Source organism: Podarcis gaigeae (genome assembly GCF_964106915.1).
Source record: "Podarcis gaigeae genome assembly, chromosome: 11".
Classification (NCBI taxonomy): domain Eukaryota; kingdom Metazoa; phylum Chordata; class Lepidosauria; order Squamata; family Lacertidae; genus Podarcis; species Podarcis gaigeae.
This window is the reverse complement of record NC_139687.1, coordinates 52,260,433-52,279,683: the sequence shown is the minus strand read 5'-3', so window position 1 is coordinate 52,279,683 and position 19,251 is coordinate 52,260,433. Positions and strand designations below refer to the sequence as shown.

Below are 19,251 nucleotides of genomic sequence, written 5' to 3'. Positions count from 1 at the left end.
ACTATATTTTTTTTGGGGGGGGTTGAACGAGTTTCTATGCCCCACAAATAACCCAGAGATGCATTTTAAATAAAAGGACACATTCTACTCATGTAAAAACACACTGATTCCCGGCCTGCCCAGGGACCAGATTTAGATGGCAATTGGGCCGGATCCGGCCCCCGACCTTAGTTTGCCTACCCGTGTGCTAATGCCTTTTGCTTGTCTGCATGCAAGGTTACTGAAGAGGGAGGTTTTTAGGTGGGGACATTTTGATGCAAGGATGTTTTTCACCTGGAGCCAAGCTGAAAGAACATACGTAGAACATTTTCCATAGTAGCCAAAAGCATCCCCTTCCTGGAGTGGTTTTTCAGGATCACATTGGAAGGGGCTGTAACTGCCTGGAATGCTGATTTCCTGTGAGGTCAATCAGTGATCCAATTGGCAGGGAACACCCATGTGACTGATCTGGGAAAATATTGCCTCACTTTGCTTTGTTTTGACCTCAGTGATGTCTTCACATCACCGAACCTGACAGGATATATAGCGTTCACTGCACTTGATCCTGACTGTCTAGGGCAGGGGTCAGCAAACTTTTTCAGCAGGGGGCCAGTCCCCTGTCCTTCAGACCTTGTGGGGGGGGGCAGACTATATTTTGGAAAAAAATTGAATGAATTCCTATGCCCCACAAATAACTCAGAGATACATTGTAAATAAAAGCACACATTCTACTCATGTAAAAACACGCTGATTCCTGGACCATCCGCGGGCCAGATTTAGAAGGCGATTGGGCCGGATCCAGCCCCTGGGCCTTAGTTTGCCTACCCATGTTCTAGGGCAGCGGTTCTCAACCTGTGGGTCGACAGATGTTGTTGAACTACAACTCCCATCACCCCTATCTAGCAAGGCCAGAGCTCAGGGATGATGGGAGTTGTAGTCCAACAGCATCTGGGGACCTACAGGTTGAGAACCGCTGGTCTAGGTTCATGAAGGAAGGGGAAAGAGGACAAAACAGCACTTAAACAGCCACCAAGCTAGATGGCTTTAAAAGAGAATTAGCTAGCCCTGATGCCTATGCTCTGTCGCCACAGTGGGGGGCAGAAATGCATCTGAATACCAGTTGCTGGAAAACCCAGGAGGGGAGAGTGGTCTTGTGTTTGAATCCTGCTTGCAGATTTCCCACAGGCATCTGGTTGGCCACTGTGAGAACAGGATGCTGGATTTGATGGGCCATTGGCCTGATCCAGCAAGCCCTTCTTATGTTTTTACGAGAGAAGTAATGGCTCCATTCCTAATTTATTATCCATCAATCAGCCTTCAACAAATATCTTGATATCTTGATATTTGTTGATATACAAAATCTAAGAAAAACAGGCACAAAGCAACAACTAAACAGAAGATCATAGAATCCCAGAGTCAGAGGGACCCCTGCAATGCGGGAATGTTTTGCCCAACAAGGGGCTTGAACACGCAACCCTGAGATTACGAGTCTTATGCTCTTACCAACTGAGCTAGCAAGGCAGATGTGTCCTGAAACAATACAAAGCGCACACCTGTTGGCAGAGGCCTCTTTGCACAGCTGGAAAAGCTTGTCAGAACAAGATTGCTCTCTGTTTGCTTCCTTGTAGGTGCAGCTAGGGCACTCCAGTGATTTCTCGACAGGAATGCTGTTCCTCAGAACAGGGGCAGCCACAATGAAAGCCCTGCTCTGAGACAGACCTGTATCAGCAACCGAAAAAAGATTCCTGTGCCAAGTAACACTGATCCACCATGCAAATGTAATGATCTACTACTTCTGTTCTGCTAGCACAAGAGGAGAACTACCCCACTCCTTTCCCCTGCAGACCCTTTCCTGTGCACCCTCTAAATCAGGCCCAGAGGGAGATGGGAGCCTCTGGAGAAGATCTCCCGGTATGCCCCACGGAGGACCTTAAGGTCCATAAATAGCAAAACCCTAGAGGTCCCGGGCCCTAAGGAAGTCAGATTAGCCTCAACCAGAGCCAGGGCCTTTTCAACACTGGCTCCGGCCTGGTAGAACACTGTGTCTCATGAGACCAGGGCCGAAGGGTCTGATTTCTTTCCGCAGAGTAAGACAGAGTTGTTCTGCCTGGCCTTTGGCTTGGAATCAACTTGATCCCCTCCCCCTCTTTCCTTTTTCCTTTCTCCTTCTGTGATGGAACTCCTATTTGGGGACTTCCCTGGCTTTTTTCTGGCCCACGTAGGACCAGTCTGGATAGTTAGCCTTGGTGAAGACTTGACGTTTTCATCCCCAAAAAGTTTTTGATTTGTGTTTCCATTGAAATTAGGCTGTATTTTAATGTTTTTATGTTGTCTTTTAATCTTGTTTTTAAGTTGTATTTCAATCAATTTGTTTTTCTATCGGATGTTAGCCGCCCTTTAGGCTGGAGAGGGTGGGGTATAAATAAAAATTATTATTATTATTATTATTATTATTATTATTATTATTATTTGGGGAGGAGAGGGGAGGAGAGAGAATGGAGGTGCCAGTGGGTTAATGGAATGCCAAACCGCTTTGAATTCAGCCCATTGCCTTTTTGCCATTTGCAGGGAGGATGAGAGCAATACAGATCATTGATCCCTTAACTAGTGGAATCCTGGTCTGAAGATCGGCCCTTGCAATGCCCTTTAATGCACACACTGGCAAGAGGGAGCCTTCCTGCCAAAAAACCTACTTTCGCTCCCCCGATGACGAACGACGTTGACAACATTGTGAAAATGCACCAGGTAATCTCTTGGCATCACCTGTCGCATCAAAATGTTCCCTGGAAGTGTTTTGTCAGCCTTATCGTTGTTCATCATACAGATGGAAAGCACCAACATTTGGTACCTTTGATTATACACGCAGAAGTTTTGTTGAATTATTTTCAAGGGTTATGTTCCAGGCTTACTTCTATTTATTTTGTCACTTCTGGAGCATTGCAAAAAAAAATGAAATAAAATGAAACCGAAAACCCAAGCAAACGCCTCCATCACTGATCAAGATAAATGCAAAGATATCAAGGGGAAGCTGATAGGAGGTGTGAACAAACAAAGACTATTGTTCCATATATATATATATATATATATGCTTTCGTAGATTTTCACGGGTACAGGAATGCAGGTTTTGGTGTCCTCGGGTGTCTTCCCGTGTAAAAGTTGGGGTGTCTAGGCGACGTTTCGACGAGGTCTCACTCGTCATCTTCAGGCTGGTGCTTTCGGCTTCTTGTTACTGGAACAGAGCGGGATCTCAATGTTTGAGTTCCTATAAATACTGTAGAGGGGGTGTGGTGTCTAGCCTCCAATGTTCTGGGCAGAGAGGAAGTTCCCAGGCTAGTGTGCCTTTTCTTCTTTTGTTCCTTAATTACTTGAGAGATACCTTGAGTGATTTCTTGAGTGATATCCTGAGTACCACTTAGGTGGGTCATTAGGTGTGGATTAGTTGCTAAAGTCTTTGTGTCTTGACCTCTTGAACTTTGTGAAGAGTTTTCCTGAGAAGATGGCTGTATTGCACTTAGTTGTGCTTTGGCTTGGCTTCGTGTATAGGGGCGAGCTGTGGTTTTGTGGCTTGTGTCAGCCAGATCTGTGTAGGGATTGCAGGGGGGTGCAGCATCCGGAGGTGCCACCATGGATTGGCTACTGGATGGTGTCAGTAATTCATCTGTGGAGAGGGTCTGGGTTTGGGTCTGGTGTGGTTGATTGGTGTTGGCGTTCTGTGTGCCTCTGGATCTGGTGTCAGTTTTTGTGGAGAGGGCTAATTTCCAGATGTCTGGCAAGCGGGATGTGTCGTCACGCTTGTTCATGTTGTGAGGGTGTTTCTCTATCTCGATGGCTTCCATGATTATTCTCTTGTGGTGATGTTCCGTGTTAAAGAGCAATTTGGAATCTGCAAAATTAATTTCGTGTCCTGTTTCTTTCATGTGTTGGAAAAGAGAGGAAGTTTTTTCTTCTTTTTTTGACGGCATTCTTGTGTTCTGCGATACGTGCATTTATTCGTCTGTTTGTTTGTCCAATGTACGTGGCTGGGGAGACTTTGCAGGGTATTTCATAGATCCCTTGGTTTTCCAACTGGATTTTATCCTTGGGGTTTCTGAGGATATTGGCTATTTTTTGGTTGGTGCAAAAGGCTGTTTTGATATTGTGTTTATGGAGGATATTGCTAATTTTATCTGTAGTGCCCTTGATATAAGGAAGGAGGGCCATGCCATTGTTTTCTTCTGTGTCTTGGTTTTTGGGGGGTGTTTCCTTTTGGATTAGCTTCGTAATCCTGTTTTGCTGGTATCCATTGGCAATTAACACATTTGAGAGATTCTGTAACTCAGTTGTCAAGTGGTCTTTGTCAGCCAGGCGTTTGGTTCTGGAGATGAGAGTCTTGGCTACGGAGTTTATTTGTGCAGGGTGGTGGTGTGATTGTGCATGTAAGTAGCGGTTGGTGTGTGTTTTTTTTCTGGTAGATAGTGTGTCCTAGGGAGCCATCAGGTTTTTTGTAGATTAGGACGTCAAGGAAGGGAAGTTGGTTGTTGGCTTCTATTTCCATAGTGAATTGTATTTTGGGGTGTAAGTTGTTGAGATGTGTGAGGAAGCTATCCAGTTTTTCCTTCCCGTGTGGCCAAATTACAAAGGTGTCGTCAACATATCTGAGCCAAAGTTTGGGTTTGTGTTCTGACTTGTCTAAAGCATTGGTTTCAAAGTGTTCCATGTACAGGTTTGCGATGACCGGTGAGAGGGGTGATCCCATAGGTGCTCCTTCTATCTGTTTGTATCTTTGTCCATTGTGGATGAAGTACGTGTTGGTTAGGCAGTGGTTGGTCAGGTCCAAGATGTATTCGGGGGGATTGTATTTGTTTTGAATAGCTGTCAAGGCTTCATTAATGGGCACTTGTGTGAAGAGAGATACAACATCGAAGCTCACAAGTAGGTCATTAGGATGTAGGTTTTGCTTCTTTATTGTTTCTATGAACTGGAAGGAGTTTGGTACGTGTGAAGAGATGGATTCTGCATAGGGCTGAAGTTGCTTGGCGAGAAATTTAGCGAGATTTTGTAGAGGTGAGCCTATGGAGCTGACTATTGGTCTGAGTGGTGTTCCTTCTTTGTGTATCTTGGGGAGGCCGTAGAGTTTGGGGCATCTGGATGATTTTTCTCTGGGGATGATTCTTAGCTGGATTTCTTCACTGATAGGAGAGGCTTTTATTTTGGATTTGGTGGTTTTTTCCAGATAGGTGGTGGGATCTGTTTTTATAGGTTTGTAGGCAGGATCTTGGAGTAGCTTTGATAGTTTTGCTTGGTAGTCCGATGTGTTCATCACCACTGTGGCATTACCTTTGTCTGCTGGGAGAATGATTATGTTGTTGTCTTTCCTCAGGTTGGTGAGTGCTTTCTGTTCTTCTTTGTGTAAATTGCTTCTGGGTGGTTTGCTGGAGCAGAGGATGTTGGTGACTTCAAGTCTGATTTTATTGGCTTCATCTGGGTTGAATTTGGTTAGGCTAGCTTCGACTCCGCATATGATGTTTTCCGTGGGGATGCGTCTCGGGGCGACTGCAAAGTTGAAACCTTTGGAGAGTACTTTGGTTTCAGTTGTGGTGAGGATCCTGTCTGATATGTTATGTACTGTTTGTTTCATGGGTTGCTGTGGAGGGTGGCCGGGCTTCTGGCGTTTCTCTAGTTTGTGGAGTTTGTTGGTGTGTGTGTCTGTCTTATGTGAGGTCTCCGTTTCAGCTCTCCAGACGGCTAGTTGAGCTTCGATGTTGTATCTCTCTTCACACAAGTGCCCATTAATGAAGCCTTGACAGCTATTCAAAACAAATACAATCCCCCCGAATACATCTTGGACCTGACCAACCACTGCCTAACCAACACGTACTTCATCCACAATGGACAAAGATACAAACAGATAGAAGGAGCACCTATGGGATCACCCCTCTCACCGGTCATCGCAAACCTGTACATGGAACACTTTGAAACCAATGCTTTAGACAAGTCAGAACACAAACCCAAACTTTGGCTCAGATATGTTGACGACACCTTTGTAATTTGGCCACACGGGAAGGAAAAACTGGATAGCTTCCTCACACATCTCAACAACTTACACCCCAAAATACAATTCACTATGGAAATAGAAGCCAACAACCAACTTCCCTTCCTTGACGTCCTAATCTACAAAAAACCTGATGGCTCCCTAGGACACACTATCTACCAGAAAAAAACACACACCAACCGCTACTTACATGCACAATCACACCACCACCCTGCACAAATAAACTCCGTAGCCAAGACTCTCATCTCCAGAACCAAACGCCTGGCTGACAAAGACCACTTGACAACTGAGTTACAGAATCTCTCAAATGTGTTAATTGCCAATGGATACCAGCAAAACAGGATTACGAAGCTAATCCAAAAGGAAACACCCCCCAAAAACCAAGACACAGAAGAAAACAATGGCATGGCCCTCCTTCCTTATATCAAGGGCACTACAGATAAAATTAGCAATATCCTCCATAAACACAATATCAAAACAGCCTTTTGCACCAACCAAAAAATAGCCAATATCCTCAGAAACCCCAAGGATAAAATCCAGTTGGAAAACCAAGGGATCTATGAAATACCCTGCAAAGTCTGCCCAGCCACGTACATTGGACAAACAAACAGACGAATAAATGCACGTATCGCAGAACACAAGAATGCCGTCAAAAAAGAAGAAAAAACTTCCTCTCTTTTCCAACACATGAAAGAAACAGGACACGAAATTAATTTTGCAGATTCCAAATTGCTCTTTAACACGGAACATCACCACAAGAGAATAATCATGGAAGCCATCGAGATAGAGAAACACCCTCACAACATGAACAAGCGTGACGACACATCCCGCTTGCCAGACATCTGGAAATTAGCCCTCTCCACAAAAACTGACACCAGATCCAGAGGCACACAGAACGCCAACACCAATCAACCACACCAGACCCAAACCCAGACCCTCTCCACAGATGAATTACTGACACCATCCAGTAGCCAATCCATGGTGGCACCTCCGGATGCTGCACCCCCCTGCAATCCCTACACAGATCTGGCTGACACAAGCCACAAAACCACAGCTCGCCCCTATACACGAAGCCAAGCCAAAGCACAACTAAGTGCAATACAGCCATCTTCTCAGGAAAACTCTTCACAAAGTTCAAGAGGTCAAGACACAAAGACTTTAGCAACTAATCCACACCTAATGACCCACCTAAGTGGTACTCAGGATATCACTCAAGAAATCACTCAAGGTATCTCTCAAGTAATTAAGGAACAAAAGAAGAAAAGGCACACTAGCCTGGGAACTTCCTCTCTGCCCAGAACATTGGAGGCTAGACACCACACCCCCTCTACAGTATTTATAGGAACTCAAACATTGAGATCCCGCTCTGTTCCAGTAACAAGAAGCCGAAAGCACCAGCCTGAAGATGACGAGTGAGACCTCGTCGAAACGTCGCCTAGACACCCCAACTTTTACACGGGAAGACACCCGAGGACACCAAAACCTGCATATATATATATATATATATATATGAGAGAGATGTCAGAGTTTATGGAACTGACACATCTATAAAGTGTGCTTGCAAACAAACCTTGTTTTGACTGAGTGAATCGTTCCTTAACCTCTGCTTGTTCTTCTGTAATTTACTAGGCATCATCTTCCCTGTCCTGAAGTCAAAACTGCTGAGGTCAACAGTGTTCCCCAAGTATCTCGACAACTGGGGCTTGCTTCGGAATTTCTTCCCACTCGGACTGCAAATATAAAGAAGAGGAGAATGAGAAATGCTTCATTCAGAACTTAATACTCCTGGCTGGATCAGGCCAAGATAAGGTAAAGGTAAAGTGACCCTTGACCATTAGGTCTAGTCGTGACTGACTCTGGGGTTGCGGCGCTCATCTCGCTTTATTGGCCAAGGGAGCCAGTGTACAGCTTCCAGGTCATGTGGCCAGCATGACTAAGCCGCTTCTGGCAAACTAGAGCAGCGCACGGAAACGCCATTTACCTTCCCGCTGGAGCGGTACCTATTTATCTACTTGCACTTTGATGTGCTTTCAAACTGCTAGGTTGGCAGGAGCAGGGACCGAGCAACGGGAGCTCACCCAGTCGCAGGGATTCGAACCGCCAACCTTCTGATTGGCAAGTCCTAGGCTCTGTGGTTTAACCCACAGTGCCACCCGTGTCCCAACGGATCAGGCCAAAGGCCCACCTAAATCCAGCATCCTGTGGCCAATCAGTTGCCTGCAGGAAAAACTGCAAACCAGACCCAACACAGGGGCACTTTCACCGCCATGGTTTCCAGTAACTGGCATTATGGAGCTTTTAACACACGTCTTTTTCTGCCCAAAGGCCACATTTCCTTATAAGCAACCTTTTTCTCGCCGGGGGTAGAGTGGGGTGGGGAGACACGACAAGCCAGGCCAGAGTGTAAAGGACAGCAAAGGAATGGTTATGACCTTCCTACGTACAGCAGTTACAATCCAGCTGTGCAAAGGTCAGAGGTTTAAACATATTTCCATCCTTTGTTCAAGGACACATTTCAGCCAGACAAAAGCAGTCACCGAAGGCACCAAGTTGAGCCAAGGAAGGGAAGAATCCTGAATGCTGGAGGAATAGAATGGAATGGCCACATTCAGCCTGCAGGCAAGAGGTTCCCTGAGCTTGCAAAAGATTCATTCCTGACCACTGAGCCTACACCGGTCCCTAGATCACTAACTGATTTACAGTATATAATTGATACGTACTAATTGATTTATATCACTAATAGATTGTTGATTATTTTACTGTTAGGCCGCCTGCCAGTGCACTTTTTATTTTTTTGTCAGTGATGCTTTGTGAAGTGTTTCTAATGTTGTACACCACCCTGAGATCTTTCAATAAAGGGCAGTACATAAACCGAATACAAAACAATTTTTTCATCCTTCGCTTCAGCACAAAAAAGGAGAGGGACAGAGTAGGTTACAAACGCCACCTATAAGACTGATTGTAAACTCAAGGACCAGGGCCAGAAGTCACAACACCAAAGGAAAGAGGAGTGGGAGGGAAGAGGAAGAAAGCAAGCTTGGGGAGCATTTTTTTCATTAACAGAAGTCTTACAATGACCAGCTGGAATTGAAAGCTGTAAAGAAAACAAGGCCGCTAAAGTTGCTGGTCTTTCGGCGGAGATTTGTGTTGGCCATGCCTGCTTTAAAAGAAAAATGAAGGGGCATCTGGGCTTCTAAAGGTAAAGGGACCCCTGACCATTAGGTCCAGTCATGACCGACTCTGGGATTGCAATGCTCATCTCACTTTACTGGCCGAGGGAGCCGGCGTTTGTCCGCAGACAGCTTCCGGGTCATGTGGCCAGCATGACTAAGCTGCTTCTGGTGAACCAGAGCAGCACATGGAAATGCCGTTTACCTTCCTGCCGGAGTGGTACCTACTTATCTACTTGCACTTTGACGTGCTTTCGAACTGCTAGGTTGGCAGGAGCAGGGACCGAGCAATGGGAGCTCACCCCGTCACGGGGAGTCGAACCACCAACCTTCTGATCGGCAAGTCCTGGGCTCTGTAGTTTAACCCACAGCTCCACCCGTGTCCCATCTGGGCTTCTACCAGGTGTTTAAACAACATCTTTGCAGCCAATCCACACTTTGCACCACCAGGCACACTTGCTTTTACGCTTCTGTTTGGACCATGCACATGGTTTACAAAGAGGAGCTGTGTATCTCCAAATACTTTGCAGTAAGGGCAAGGGAGACACACACTTACCAGTGTGTTCTTGGAACACGCCTAATGTGCATTTAGGGGAACATGCACCACTCCTTTGCACTCTGCGTGCTCTCCACAGGAAACATCAGGGCAAAAACGCGGCCAGCTGGCTGCCATGAAATGTGCAATCGACCCTGCTCTGCGGTGAACAGGACGTGAGTAGGACGTGAGAAATTCAGGTTCTGGTTTCTATTGAACCAAGCAGCTCGGTGGGTGGATTCCGGCAAGCCAACATCTCTCAGCCTAAGCTCTTTTGCCAGATACAGTAGTTAAATATAGCAAAAAAAGAAAAATCCAATTCACTTTTTTGGGAGGAACCGTTTGACCCCCTCGGGGGTATCCCACAGTTTATTTGAGATACTTCCCAATGGAGATAGCTGCCATGTTCAAAATTCATCAAGACCTCATTCACACATTCTTATCCATCACCCAGTTTTCATCCACTTGAGAACTGCCAATTGAGTGCAAGCACTGATGGGGGGGGGGGGGAAATGCTGCCATTGAGCTGATGCATAAGATCCACAACAGCTCATTCACACATGGTGCCACTGCCAAACAATGAGCATGTACATCAAGCCCCAAGTGCTAAGCAGCTGAGTGACAAGGGATCAATACTTGTGCGAACCCGCCTACAGACACTACTGGACGTGCTCATTCTCTTGCAGCTTGGCTAAAACGGTCCTCAAAAAGATTGCAGGCGTCTGACGGCATACAAAAGGATTCTGCCTTTTCAAACGCAGTTCAGAAGATTGTTCTTCAGGGCAAATGCCCAGAGATCAGGTATTCTCTTTGCAATGCGGCTTTGAAGCTTCCCCAAAGCCACGTGGCTCCAGGAGCCCAGCTGAAGTGGTGCGACTCTTTTTTTTGCAGAGCGTTGGGATTCCTAGGCTCACACAAAAGAGTCAGAATGAAAGTGGTGCTGTTTTAAAATAGACGTTTCGAAATTAAAACTGCACTTAAAGGTTCCTGATACACGTCTCCTTAAATAACCTCGGGTTACATACGCTTCAGGTTACAGACGCTTCAGGTTACAGACGCTTCAGGTTACAGACTCTGCTAACCCAGAAATAGTGCTTCAGGTTAAGAACTTTGCTTCAGGATGAGAACAGAAATCGTGCTCCGGCAGCGCGGCAGCAGCAGGAGGCCCCATTAGCTAAAGTGGTGCTTCATGTTAAGAACAGTTTCAGGTTAAGTACGGACCTCCGGAACGAATTAAGTACTTAACCCGAGGTACCACTGTGTAACTAAGCCATAAAGCAGTTTTCTCCTCCTATTTTCCTTTTCTGACTAAAGCCACTGTTGTTTCACAGGCCTGCTGGCGCAATAAAAAAAAAAAGCATGCACAGCCACTGGCCAGAGCTGATGCGAACTGTGGTTTAGCAACATCTGGAGGGCCAAAGGTTTCCCCAGCACCTGCTTCTAACCATTTGCAGCATGCTGGCTCTCTGGATGCTTTTACAAGTTCCTTCCGTCTCCACGCATTTTGGAAGGGCAAAGGCCCCTGCAATGGGCACATAGATCAGACGGCACAGCTCGCTGGAACCCGGTAATAATTTGCAACAAGTTCAGAAGTACAGCAGATGTGAATGGGGTTTGTGTGGAGGAAGTAGAACTATCAAGCAAATTTCAGAACATCTGGATGAAACATGGACAGAAATACTGCTTTAAAAAAAAGGATTAAATGCCTGTTTTAAGAACCAGGTTCCTATTATTTGCCTTTATAAAACCAATGTTTCAGAAGAAGGCTTGAAGAGGAAGTCCAACCAATAAAACCACTTGAAAAGAGATACTCTGTTCAGATGGACTTTAAAAAAAAATACACAGCGGCTCTTACTACTGTAATTAGTCAAGGAACCAACCTCCATTAATAAGACCACTCATTCATGTGGGTGACACATCATTTCCTAATGTGAAAGACCAGTCATATTATCTCTCCTCCTCCACACACAAGATAGATAACCTTCCATCTGCCACAAATAGGGTGTCATTCAACTAAGCTAAAATCACACACACCCACACCCACACACACACACACACACACACCCCTCGTTCTCTTAGATTCAAGTGGGTGGCTAGGGCAGCTCAGAATGGCCTTTGTGCAATGCTAGAGGCCTGGCTAGAAAGCTTCAAGGCCACAGCTGCTACAAAAACGGATTGAAGAAAAAGAAATATGAATTGGCCCTGCTCTGTAGGCTGGGAGCAGCTAGAAGCCTGGTGGAGTCGCAGATCTTTGAAAAGTGTAGACTTGCACATGCCGGCCAGCTTCTGTTTCGACTTGAAATATTCATTTTGGGCTTCTCAGAAGTTCGTAAAGGCAGGAAGCAGGCAGGAGGAGCGCCAGTCCAAAATGGTACCCATAGAAGAGGCGCCAGAACTGCGCTCTGGCACGGTCTGGTTTATAAAGCACTGCCTATCCTTGTATCAGCAGCACCAATCATTTTTCACTGGGGCTCATGGGAGTTGAAATATACTCGGAGTCGAGAATGGATTTCATGCTCTTTATTCAGCTCATAGTGGTGAGGAGGAATGGAAGTTCCCCCAGAATGTCTGCTTTATATACATTATTTACACAATGGGCCCCACGTGACTGGCTAATTCCGGGATTCTCCTGTAGGCCAATCAGGTTGCGGATTCACTTCCACCTGGAGCTGGATTGGGTGGCTCCTGTGGATCAATCAGACTGCTGCATTCTGGATCCTATTGTTCTAGGACCAATCAGACTGCTGCATTCTAGATCCTATTGTTCTAGGACCAATCAGACTGCTGCATTCTGGATCCTATTGTTCTAGGACCAATCAGACTGCTGCATTTTGGATCCTATTCAACTCAGTACATAACAGGAGTTGTAGTCCAAAACATCTGGAAAGTGCCAGGTTCGCAAAAAAGGCCCTTTAAAGAACCTCCGGGCCTTTATGGAAGAGTTGCTGCTTTTCAAAACAACCAGGGAGCCACCACAGCACACCCTGTCGCCTTAAACAACGCCTCTGCAATCTCATCTCTTTCAGCGGGTTTGCACAGCACAACTGCGTCAGAAGGCAAACAAGCCTGTTGACAAGGGACAGGTAGGCACCAGCTCCCAGCTCCATTTCCCTGGCCGCAACGCCACTGACAGCAGGTTTTCCAGACGCCGTCTTTGCAGTTTGGAACGCACAACCCAATACTTAAAAGTGAAGGATTTGCTCAGTCAGAGGGAACCAAGCTTGAAAGGGAAACTTCGTCGAGCACAACAGCACTTGAAGGCTTGCTTCCCCACTGCCAAACCCCATTACCTAAGAGTCAAAACACACACCTGCTGCCGTGCAACAGGCTCAGATTACCTTTCACTGCAAAGATCATGAAAAGCACTCATCACATTCAACTAGCAACAACAGCGCTCGTGCCGGCCGACTGTTTTGAGGCTAGCAATGGTGCAACTGTTAAAAGTCTCTGGTCTTTTGCTGGTGCATTCACTGCTCTGCCCGCTTCTGGCCCTCAGAAGCTGGCCCAGAAGGAAATGTGGCCCTCGGTCTGAAAATGGTTCCACATTCCTGCTTTTAACAGTCCTGCAGAAAGAAGGAAGCTCAAGCAAGCAGCTGCTTTTACCTCTGTCAAAAATTCCCATTTTTTCTTGCATCTGGGCAGCCTAGAGAGAGAACAAGTGGGCTGCTGCGGTGTCATTTGGCAAAATGTAGCAGCTAAGAGACCGGGTTTGAATGCACACTTTACCTTTACAATGCCTTCAAACAGTGTTCAAAACTAGCCTAGGTGCTAGGAGCATTTTGCCCTGGGCTAGGGACGTGGGTGGCGCTGTGGGTTAAACCACACAGCCTAGGACTTGCCGATCAGAAGGTCGGTGGTTCGAATCCCTGCGATGGGGTGAGCTCCCATTGCTCGGTCCTGCTCCTGCCAACCTAGCAGTTCAAAAGTATGTCAAAGTGCAAGTAGATAACTAGGTACCACTCCGGCAGGAAGGTAAACGGTGTTTCCGTGCGCTGCTCTGGTTCACCAGAAGTGGCTTAGTCACTTAGGCCACATGACCTGGAAGCTGTACGCCAGCTCCCTCGGCCAATAAAGCGAGATGAGCTTCGCAACCCCAGAGTCGGTCATGACTGGACCTAATGGTCAGGGGTCCCTTTACCTTTACCTTTATCAGCCACTTGCGGACAGATGAAGATGCCTGGGCGCATGATGTCTCCACCATCTGGAGGTGCATGCCTGGGAATCGCTGCATCTTTATGTTTTCATACACTAATACCCCATCCTGTAGAATTCTATCAGTTATATTATATCCGCACAATCAGATTGAATTCCAGGAATCAAAATGCCTTTTCTGTGCAGCCTGAGCAGCAGCAATGAACAACGGTATAGCTAATTGTTGAAGCTTGTCTCTACTTACCCCATACTGCCCTGCTCACAGTTGCAAAGAATGGTCCGTTTCACCATTAAGAAAAAGAGGTTGGAATAGGCCAGGATGTATGTGGAATGTCCCTGGATCAAGGGACTTTTCTTCTTCTCAAAGGTCTTAACCTAGCTGAAGGTTGTCATCTGAACCAGCCAGATGTTGAACTGAGAATCAATCACCATCAGTCCATCATTTGAAAAATAAGACTTTAGAGCTGTCTTCCCCAAAATGGCAACTAGACATTCAGTTTTGGCGACTGCAACCTTGCTTTGAGGAGCTTATATATCTGAGTTTCTAAAACTGCCTTCAAAGTGCACCACCCCAAAAAGGGGGGGATTCTGGGCACTGATGTGTGCCCCTCACAGAGTTACAATTCCTTTTTTAAAAAATAAAATAAAATTATATTGAAACTTTTCAGGGGGCACAAAGTGAAAAAATGAAGGGGGAAAACCAAAAAGGTGCTTGAAACTGTAACCCAGTTCTATATATAAGTACGATATATATATATATATATATGCAGGTTTTGGTGTCCTCGGGTGTCTTCCCGTGTAAAAGTTGGGGTGTCTAGGCGACGTTTCGACGAGGTCTCACTCGTCATCTTCAGGCTGGTGCTTTCGGCTTCTTGTTACTGGAACAGAGCGGGATCTCAATGTTTGAGTTCCTATAAATACTGTAGAGGGGGTGTGGTGTCTAGCCTCCAATGTTCTGGGCAGAGAGGAAGTTCCCAGGCTAGTGTGCCTTTTCTTCTTTTGTTCCTTAATTACTTGAGAGATACCTTGAGTGATTTCTTGAGTGATATCCTGAGTACCACTTAGGTGGGTCATTAGGTGTGGATTAGTTGCTAAAGTCTTTGTGTCTTGACCTCTTGAACTTTGTGAAGAGTTTTCCTGAGAAGATGGCTGTATTGCACTTAGTTGTGCTTTGGCTTGGCTTCGTGTATAGGGGCGAGCTGTGGTTTTGTGGCTTGTGTCAGCCAGATCTGTGTAGGGATTGCAGGGGGGTGCAGCATCCGGAGGTGCCACCATGGATTGGCTACTGGATGGTGTCAGTAATTCATCTGTGGAGAGGGTCTGGGTTTGGGTCTGGTGTGGTTGATTGGTGTTGGCGTTCTGTGTGCCTCTGGATCTGGTGTCAGTTTTTGTGGAGAGGGCTAATTTCCAGATGTCTGGCAAGCGGGATGTGTCGTCACGCTTGTTCATGTTGTGAGGGTGTTTCTCTATCTCGATGGCTTCCATGATTATTCTCTTGTGGTGATGTTCCGTGTTAAAGAGCAATTTGGAATCTGCAAAATTAATTTCGTGTCCTGTTTCTTTCATGTGTTGGAAACAGGACACGAAATTAATTTTGCAGATTCCAAATTGCTCTTTAACACGGAACATCACCACAAGAGAATAATCATGGAAGCCATCGAGATAGAGAAACACCCTCACAACATGAACAAGCGTGACGACACATCCCGCTTGCCAGACATCTGGAAATTAGCCCTCTCCACAAAAAACTGACACCAGATCCAGAGGCACACAGAACGCCAACACCAATCAACCACACCAGACCCAAACCCAGACCCTCTCCACAGATGAATTACTGACACCATCCAGTAGCCAATCCATGGTGGCACCTCCGGATGCTGCACCCCCCTGCAATCCCTACACAGATCTGGCTGACACAAGCCACAAAACCACAGCTCGCCCCTATACACGAAGCCAAGCCAAAGCACAACTAAGTGCAATACAGCCATCTTCTCAGGAAAACTCTTCACAAAGTTCAAGAGGTCAAGACACAAAGACTTTAGCAACTAATCCACACCTAATGACCCACCTAAGTGGTACTCAGGATATCACTCAAGAAATCACTCAAGGTATCTCTCAAGTAATTAAGGAACAAAAGAAGAAAAGGCACACTAGCCTGGGAACTTCCTCTCTGCCCAGAACATTGGAGGCTAGACACCACACCCCCTCTACAGTATTTATAGGAACTCAAACATTGAGATCCCGCTCTGTTCCAGTAACAAGAAGCCGAAAGCACCAGCCTGAAGATGACGAGTGAGACCTCGTCGAAACGTCGCCTAGACACCCCAACTTTTACACGGGAAGACACCCGAGGACACCAAAACCTGCATTCCTGTACCCGTGAAAATCTACGAAAGCAAATATATATATATATATATATATATATATATATATATATATATATATATATGCAGGTTTTGGTGTCCTCGGGTGTCTTCCCGTGTAAAAGTTGGGGTGTCTAGGCGACGTTTCGACGAGGTCTCACTCGTCATCTTCAGGCTGGTGCTTTCGGCTTCTTGTTACTGGAACAGAGCGGGATCTCAATGTTTGAGTTCCTATAAATACTGTAGAGGGGGTGTGGTGTCTAGCCTCCAATGTTCTGGGCAGAGAGGAAGTTCCCAGGCTAGTGTGCCTTTTCTTCTTTTGTTCCTTAATTACTTGAGAGATACCTTGAGTGATTTCTTGAGTGATATCCTGAGTACCACTTAGGTGGGTCATTAGGTGTGGATTAGTTGCTAAAGTCTTTGTGTCTTGACCTCTTGAACTTTGTGAAGAGTTTTCCTGAGAAGATGGCTGTATTGCACTTAGTTGTGCTTTGGCTTGGCTTCGTGTATAGGGGCGAGCTGTGGTTTTGTGGCTTGTGTCAGCCAGATCTGTGTAGGGATTGCAGGGGGGTGCAGCATCCGGAGGTGCCACCATGGATTGGCTACTGGATGGTATATATATATATATATATATGTAATAGATTTTGGTAGGGAGCCATGTTGGTCTGACACAGTCAAAATATATAAAAAAATTGTCCAGTAGCACCTTAGAGACCAACTAAGTTTGTTCAGGGTATAAGCTTTCATGTGCATGCACACTTCTTCAGATACACTGAAAAAGAAGTCACCAGACCCTTATATATAGTGGGAGAGTGGGGTGGGGGTTTTCTCAGGAGGATAGTAAGAGAGGGGTGATTGATGGGGGATAGGTGATGAGTCAATCAATTTTTGATTGGAATATATATATATTCCAATCAAAAATTGATTGACTCATATATATATATGCATGTACACAGAATGATTAAATGGGCGCATTTAATGATTAAATGAGGCACACAGAACGCCAACACCAATCAACCACACCAGACCCAAACCCAGACCCTCTCCACAGATGAATTACTGACACCATCCAGTAGCCAATCCATGGTGGCACCTCCGGATGCTGCACCCCCCTGCAATCCCTACACAGATCTGGCTGACACAAGCCACAAAACCACAGCTCGCCCCTATACACGAAGCCAAGCCAAAGCACAACTAAGTGCAATACAGCCATCTTCTCAGGAAAACTCTTCACAAAGTTCAAGAGGTCAAGACACAAAGACTTTAGCAACTAATCCACACCTAATGACCCACCTAAGTGGTACTCAGGATATCACTCAAGAAATCACTCAAGGTATCTCTCAAGTAATTAAGGAACAAAAGAAGAAAAGGCACACTAGCCTGGGAACTTCCTCTCTGCCCAGAACATTGGAGGCTAGACACCACACCCCCTCTACAGTATTTATAGGAACTCAAACATTGAGATCCCGCTCTGTTCCAGTAACAAGAAGCCGAAAGCACCAGCCTGAAGATGACGAGTGAGACCTCGTCGAAACGTCGCCTAGACACCCGAGGACACCAAAACCTGCATATGCATGTATATGTATACATGTATGTATGTATCTAATGTTATTATTTCAATGAGTATACAATTATTAACAAGGCATTATAATTTTTGTAAACGCATTCCAAGTATCATTATACTTTTCAATATACAGTCTTTGTCTAAAAACAATCTGTTCATATGTTGCAAGAGTCGTCATATCTTCCATCCATTGATCTAAGGGGGGCATAGTCTTATCGTTACAGTGAATCAATATCAGTCTTTTGGCAGAAGTGAGGGTGCAAATAATCCATCCATGCTGACCAACTGTCAAACGCCATATTTCACCTTCTGCCATGAACTCCCTAGGTGACCTTAATACACCACTTCTGTAAAGGTTACAACTGGATAATGCATGAAAAGTGCTTTGAACTCTTAATAGCGCTATGCAAAGTTTATTATTTTTTAAATCACATATAATTAAAAGCCCAGAGCAATCGCATTCAGTAACAAGCAACTGGGAGTGTTCATCGCTACAGACTAACGGCACCTTAGAACTGTAACACACATTAGCAAAATTTACAGTTATAGTAAAGGTGCGGGTTTAAGGTAGCAGAAAGATTAAAGGGAAGAGCTTCCCCTAAGAACAAAATAAGCAAGCATATATAGAAACACAGAAGGGACCCCAACGGTCATTCAATCCACCCCCTTGCAATGTTTCAGCAAAATCCACTTCTGTGAAATTTGGAACTGCTGGTTATTGTCCCACTTGGAGCAAAACACAGATTTCAGGCACATGTTAAGCACGTTTCCTCAATTTCAATTAAAGCCCAAAGACATTGGCTGCGTACACATTACCAGCTTAATACGCTGCAAACATGTTCTTTTGCTCAATTCGGAGCAAAGCTGGTTTGGGATTAAAGGTAAAGGACCCCTGGATGGTTAAATTCAGTCAAAGGCGACTGTGGGGTTGCAGCACTCATCTCGCTTTCAGGCCGAGGGAGCCGGCATTTGTCCGCAGACAGCTTTCCGGGTCATGTGCCCAGCAGGACTAACCGCTTCTGGTGCAATGGAACACCGTGAGGGAAACAAGAATGCATGGAAATGCCGTTTACCTTCCCGCCACAGTGGTACCTATTTATCTACTTGCACTGGTGTGCTTTCGAACTGCTAGGTTGGCAGGAGCTGGGACAGAGCAACAGGAGCTCATTGTGTGGATTCAAACCGCTGACCTTCTGATCACAGACCACAGCGCCACCCGCACCCCTGTTTGGGATACAATGCATTGAAACATAGCATTTCATAAGAAACAACAGGATATGTAGATCGTGGCCAAAGCTGCGTGCACACTGCTTCCCAAACCAGGAGTGGGAGCACACTGAGAGTAACAGGAGTGTGTGTATGCACAGCCACCCTGAGGTCTTGTGTCATGAGGAGGTTTCAGTTCAAGAAGTGCAGGAAAGCCAAGCAGGCTGCTGGAGAAATGCTTAATAGAAATA

The 19,251-nt window shown here is 45.7% G+C and overlaps 1 protein-coding gene across 1 annotated transcript in view; it reads right to left on the bottom strand.

Moving 5' to 3' along the window:
- MBD2 (methyl-CpG binding domain protein 2) overlaps positions 1-19,251 on the bottom strand; it is a 67,362-nt gene that overhangs the window by 25,763 nt on the left and 22,348 nt on the right. Inside the window, exon 2 of the mRNA XM_083702944.1 lies at positions 7,581-7,740. Within this exon, the coding sequence (XP_083559070.1) occupies positions 7,581-7,740 (160 nt within the window). The remainder of the gene's footprint in view (positions 1-7,580; positions 7,741-19,251) is intronic.